Source organism: Myotis brandtii, unplaced genomic scaffold, assembly GCF_000412655.1.
Source record: "Myotis brandtii unplaced genomic scaffold, ASM41265v1 scaffold521, whole genome shotgun sequence".
In the NCBI taxonomy this organism is placed as follows: Eukaryota; Metazoa; Chordata; class Mammalia; order Chiroptera; family Vespertilionidae; genus Myotis; species Myotis brandtii.
Window position 1 is genome coordinate 2951972 of NW_005369870.1, and position 6662 is coordinate 2958633.

A 6662-nucleotide genomic window follows, 5' to 3' on the forward strand; every position below is an offset into this window, starting at 1 on the left:
AGCCTGCTTGCCCCCAACTGCCCTCCCCTGCTGGCCTGATCGCCCCCAGCTGCCCTCCCCTGCTAGCCTGATCTCCTCTAACTGCCTCTGCCTTGGCCCTGCCCCCATGGTTTTGTCCAGAAGGACATCTGGAAGGTCTCCTGAAAGGTCTCCCAGTCTAATTAGCATATTACCCTTTTATTAGTATAGATAATTACATTATAATTGGCTAATAATCTATATCAATCAATATTTTGAAATAACTAATAAAATCCTTTGTTATATAATCATACAAATTCTAGAGTCAATAGTCTCCAGTCAATAATCAATAGTCTAGCAGGAATGTTCTACTAATTTTAGTAGAAAAAACATTGGACTGGGATGGAGCTGAGAAAATTTTGTTCCACTTTGCTAATAATATCTGGCTATGTGAACCAAGACAAATCTTTGCTTCTCTTTACCTCAGTTTTCTCATTTCTAAAACTGAGTGATTAAATTAATGATCTTTAAGGACTTTTTAGCTCGAAAGTTCTGGTATACTCAATAATACTGTCATGCCCTGACCGGTTTGGCTCAGTGGATAGAGCATTGGCCTGCGGACTGAAGGGTCCCGGGTTCGATTCCAGTTACGGGCATGTACCTCAGTTGAGGGCACATCCCCAGTGGGGAGTGTGCAGGAGGCAACTGATCGATGTTTCTAACTCTCTATCCTTCTCCCTTCCTCTCTGTAAAAAATCAATAAAATGTATTTTTTTAAAAATAAAAAAATTACTGTTAAATAATCATTCATGTCCCTGGAAACACTGTGATAAGTCAAGGATTAAATATTTTGGTCCTTTGTACAACATAGCTAAAGAATATAAAAGAACTATTAGTATTTTTAGATGATAAAACTTTGGGAAGAAAAAACAAATTTATTTTAAAAAGTACAAAATATGTAAATTAATTGCTTGGCTTTAGACATATTATATTATAAAGATGTTCTCCCTGTCTATTTTGAAAAAATTTCAAACTTACCGAATGTTAAAGAATAATACAATAAGTACAATATACCTTTCACCTAGATTCACAAAGTTTTAACATTTTTACACCCTGCATCCCTTCTATAAATTTTTATTTTTAATGGACCATTTGAAAATATTTTCAGATATTATAACATTTTACTCCTTATCTTTAGCACGCATTTTCTTTTAAATATATTTTTATTTATTTCAGAGAGGGAAGGAGAGAGAGAGAGCTATAGAAACATGAATGATGAGAAAGAAGCATTGATCAGGTGCCTCCTGAACACCCCACACTGGGGATTGAGCCTGCAATCCAAACATGTGCCCTGACCAGGAATTGAAACACGACCTCCTGGTTCATGGGTCGAAGCTCAACCACTGAGCAACACTGGCCAGGCTTTTAGCATGCATTTTCTAAAAATTAATGTTAACTCAATATCACCTAATATACAGCCCATGATACACACCTGTGGGGGAAGGAGAGGGAATGGAATGGCATGGGCATGCTCCCTGGAAGGAGAATGCCTTCCTGCCTTTTTTTTTTTTAATGCATTGTTTTAAAGAGCCTAAGCCAGCTAGTTGTTTTCCGAAATTCTCAATATTCTAGAATTGCCTGTTTACCCATAAGTAGATTCAGGTTAAGCATTTTGAACAAGAACATTACACAGATAATATTGTGTACTTTTTATTATATTACATCAAGCTGAACATAATTTAGCATCATCCAGTATTGGTGATGCTAAATTCAATCAATTGGTTAAGGTGGTAGTCTGATAGATCTCTCCAGTGTAAAGGTACATTGCTTACCTTTATAATAAGTGATCTGTGGGGTTATCATTTGCGATCATGCATTAATGACCCTTGCCTAAGTCAATTATTTTATTGGGAGTGATAAAGTGGGGATTTTCTATTCTATTATTCTTTGTATATTTATTAGCTGCTATTCTGTAAGGAAATTTTCTCTTATCCCACCTTTTCCTTCCTCCATCCCTTCCTTCTTTCTTTCCTTGCTCTGTTCTTCCATTTTTTTCTTTATGTTTTTGAAGTATCACTATATAATCATGGACTTTAAAAAATTTAATGTTTTATAATCCATTACTGTCATTGTTAATTTTGATGTTCAAATTATCCCAAATTTGGCTATTGCATAAAGATTATGAAGTCAAAAGCATAGGCAAATTGAAGCAGGATGGCAAAAGCTAGTCAGTTTTTAGTATTATACACATGTATTGGGGGTGTTATTCAAAACATTTAACAAATGGCACAATAATTAATCAATGAGAATCTACACTGGCAGTAAAGAACTGGTCTATACTGTGCAACAATCACTCCCTTAATATTACTGACAAAAGCAAATTTTCAAGTTATGTGAATAATTTTATTCATACAAAAATCTCAATATAACTATTGTACTAGTATAAAAACAATGTCAAATCAGATAGTGTTCAATAAAAGCATGACCTTTAATTCCTTAATCTGGATCATGTCACAGGCAAACATTTTTAAGATTATATTGCTTTCAAAAATTTTTGAAACTATAGATTTTAATTAAGTATTTTATTTTACTCTTACCTTTTCTGTCAGAAAATGTTTATCTTGTTCCCAAATAAAACTGCCAATTTTTCTTCTTATTTCTGTGATAGGGAAAAAAAATCCAATACCATTTTCTTAAAGTAAATGTAACATTTTCTGAATTTTACTTGAAGTCTGAAATTTCTAGGCCAGCATTTTCCCACTTGTATCAAAATCATCTAAGATACTTGTTTAAAATGAAGATTCCTTTTGAATATCATTGAGAAGGAGCTAAGGAATTTGCATTTCTATCAAACTTTCCAGATGATTCCAATGTATTATGAGAATCACTGTTGTAAACTTTTCCTGCTGGAATATCCCTTTTCATTAAATGTGTCTTTAGGCCAAGCATTAATAAAGAAAACGATTGTCCAGTCAAAATAAAAGCTATATCGCCCAGCTGGCATGGCTTGGCAGTTGAGTGTGCACCCAGGAACCAAGAGGTCACTGGTTTGATTCCTGGCCAGGGCATATGCTGGGGTTGCAGGCTCGATTCCCAGTAAGGGGACGTGCAGGAGGCAGCTAATCAGTGATTCTCTCATCATTGACATTTCTATCTTTCTCTCCCTTCTTTTCTAATATCAATAAAAATATATACATTTTAAAAAGCTATAAAATTCTGGAATTTGTAGAATAGAGGTCCTCAATAATTCAATAATTTACTTTGTTAAAAGAAAGGTGGAAGAGCAATGTGTCTAGTGAGCATGGTAGTATAGGAATTTTACAATGCTTAGTATGTCAGAGGACTATGTCATCATCCTAACTCAAAGATCCTAAAAGATTCCACAGTAGCCCACTCAAAGACAAAATGGTAGAATTCCTCAAGATCTATTCTGCCTAGTAGTAGCCACTAGGCAGATGTGGGCACCACATTGAAATGTGTCACTAGTCCAAACTGAAATGTGCTGTAAGCATAACATATTGAATTTCAAAGACTTAGTATCAAAAAAAGAATGTAAATGTCCAGCTGGTGTGGCTCAGTGGTTGAGCATCGACCAATGAATTAGGAGGTCATGGTTTGATTCCTGGTCAGGGCACATGCCCAGGTCATGGGTTGCAGGAGGCAGCTGATCAATGATCCTTTCATCATTGATGTTTCTATCTCTCTTTACCTCTCCCTTCCTCTCTAAAGTATATATATACACATATATATATAGTATATATATACATACATAATTTAAAATATCTCAATAATTTTTATATTATTATATATAGAAAATGATACTTTAGATATATTAGGTTAAATAAAATACATTCTTAAAATTAATTTCACCTATTTCTTTTTATTCTTTTTATTTTTTAAAATATATTTTATTGATTTTTTACAGAGAGGAAGGGAGAGGAATAGAGAGTTAGAAACATTGATGAGAGAGAAACATCAATCAGCTGCCTCCTGCACATCTCCTACTGGGGATTTGCCCGCAACCAAGGTACATGCCCTTGGCTGGAATCAAACCTGGGACCTTTCAGTCTGCAGGCCGATGCTCTATCCACTGAACCAAACCGGCCAGGGCTCTTTTTATTTTTAATGTGACTACTAGAAAATTTACGATTAATATGTGCCTCACATTTGCATCTTCATACTTCTACTAGACAATACTGGTCTAGATGGATAATAATGTATAGTTTTTATTTTTAAAAAAGAGCATGTTTTCATTTCTGACAGTTTTAAAAATTTAAATACATTTTAAGACGCTAAACTCAAATACAGGAGTCATTAATTTATTTATTTACATCACCACTTAGAGCAACTTATTATAAATAGGTCCTACCAGGACATTAAAACTATGAAAGGAACCCAATTTTGGGGCGGGGGGGGGGTTTCTAAAACTCTTCTATAGAAATCTTTTTTGAGTTGTTTGGGTTTCTTTTTAATACTTTGCTCATGGGGAATGTGTACATCTGTCTTGCTAGGGATGGACACATACACATCAAGAATTGGGTAATAATGCAAGACCTATAAAAATGAATATTTTGCCCAACCTGTGTGGCTCAGTGATTGAGCATTGACCTGTGAACCAGGAGGTCAGGGTTTGATTCCTGGTCAGGGTATATGCCTGGGTTGTGCACTGAATCCCCAATGGGGCACATGCAGGAGGCAGCCAGTCAATGATTCTCTTTCATCATTGATGTCTCTATCTCTCCCTCTCCCTTCCTCTCTGAAATGAATAAAATAATATATTTTTTTAAAGTGGGATATATAATTAGCCCAGATAAAATAGGTAGGATTTGAACAGAACAAATCAAGGAAAACTAAAAGAACCACTTTCAGAAGCAGTTTATTTACTTGACCTTTACTTCACAGGGTTGCTGAAATAATTAATGTGAAAGTGCTTTAAAGAACAATAGTAATATATGGGTTTATTATCATAATGAATCTTTAAAAATAGAGAAAATTTTCAGAAACATAACCAAGAAATTCAAAACTAGCAAAGAACCGTTTATTGAATGCTCACATATCAGACTACTTATATTATCTCATTTTATCCTCAAAACAACTTGGGAGAAGTTGCTAAAGGTTACAGAACTAGTGAGTGTTGGATCCCAGCCAGTGAACCCTGTGAGGACAAGATCTGCATGTGTATTATTCAGCACCGAATCCCCAGAGCCTGGGTGGAAATCTGGCACACAGTAGCAGCTCAGTGAATGCATGAATCAAGGATAAACAAATAAAACTAGAATACACATCAAGTCAATCTGATCCCATGTCCATGCTTGTCCACTTAGATCAGCACAGCTGGGTGACTTAGCCGGCTCTGGCTGCCTAACAGGGGTTGGGTGAATGATCTTTGCTAACCTTCTTGCAGGCATGCAGGAGGAAGAACGAAATGACCTAAAGCCACTGAATTTTTAATTTCAGCATTAGCGACTGCAGCGAGATAGTAGGCATGAAAAACGGTAGCATTATCATCTATGTAGTCGAGGCTCTGATAGACTCTAGGAGAAAAAAAAGGGGGGAAATATTTTAGGTTATGAAATAAACAAGACTGTATTCAACCTTGCAAAAATAGAATAAATAAACGGAAGTAGGAACGATTATCCACAGGTAACCAGGAGACTGAGGGTTCTGAGGCCGGGGATTAGACCTCGGCTTTACAAACACAACCCCACAGCAATGTGGAGGAGGATCGCAGGTGGACAGCGCGAAGGCAGCGCAACCTCTCAGAAAAACACCCTGAGAGTCACGGCAAGAGGAGATCGGGGTGCTGCTAAAGCCGTGAGAGTGGGTGCTGAGAGCGTTGGAGGGGCACAGCCGTGGTGTTTGAACACTGACCGGTTCATGGGGGAGGGGTTGTCAGCCCAAAGAAGCTAGGGAGGCTTTAAGCTGGAGAACACCGGACCTACTGCAGGTATGAGGGGCATGCAGGAGATTTCGTTTAAACGTATTGAATAGGAGGGGCCTCCAAGGAGTCACGTGGTGCCTCCACCCACGAACCAGGAGGTCAAGGTTGGGTTCCAGGTCAGGGCACAGGCCCGGGTTGCAGGCTCCATCCGGGTGTGGGGCCTGCAGGAGGCAGCCGATCAACAATCCTCTCTCATCATTGATGTTTCTGTCCCTCTCTCCCCATCCCTTTCCATCTCTGTAATCAATAAAAACATATTTTCTAAAAAAGTCGCGTGGAGTTGTGGGAGGGGCAGCTGTTACTACCGGAACTCAAGAAGTGACTCGGGGACGGGGAGGAGGCCAGGCCATCATGGCAGAAAGGAGAGGAGAAAGGCTACGTATCCTAATCCCCACATCTAGGACTGGAAACTTGCTCTTTTCCAGTCTTTCCCGATCATCCACACTGATGAGCGACCGCAGTTTCCACCTCCAACTCCTGGCTCATCAGGACTCGCCAGGTCATGGCGGGCGGCCTGGCAGTCAGGTACCTCAGCGTGTCGGGGTGCGAAGCATCGCAGCTGAACAGGAAGTCGGCGGCCCTCAGGTCACTGATGGTCCCCCCTTCGGCCACTGTGGAGGCAAGAGCGAAGAGGGGGTGAGCCAGCAAGGACCCTGGGGCCTTCACCACCCCGCCCACCCTTTCGCCCTCGCTTCCTACCCCAGAATTGCCTCAGGTTCCCGCTGACGCTGCGGCAGAACCATCCCCGCTGCCCTTGAAACAT

General features: G+C 39.0%; 1 protein-coding gene across 1 annotated transcript in view; it reads right to left on the reverse strand.

The window, feature by feature from the left end:
- LOC102253840 (chromosome unknown open reading frame, human C15orf43) overlaps positions 1 to 6662 on the reverse strand; it is a 30731-nt gene extending 24069 nt beyond the window's left edge. Inside the window, exons 1-4 of the mRNA XM_005877527.1 lie at positions 6599 to 6662; positions 6429 to 6510; positions 5353 to 5492; positions 2556 to 2617 (exon numbers count right to left, since the gene is read on the reverse strand). Coding sequence (XP_005877589.1) covers positions 2556 to 2617; positions 5353 to 5492; positions 6429 to 6510; positions 6599 to 6662 — 348 coding nt within the window. The remainder of the gene's footprint in view (positions 1 to 2555; positions 2618 to 5352; positions 5493 to 6428; positions 6511 to 6598) is intronic.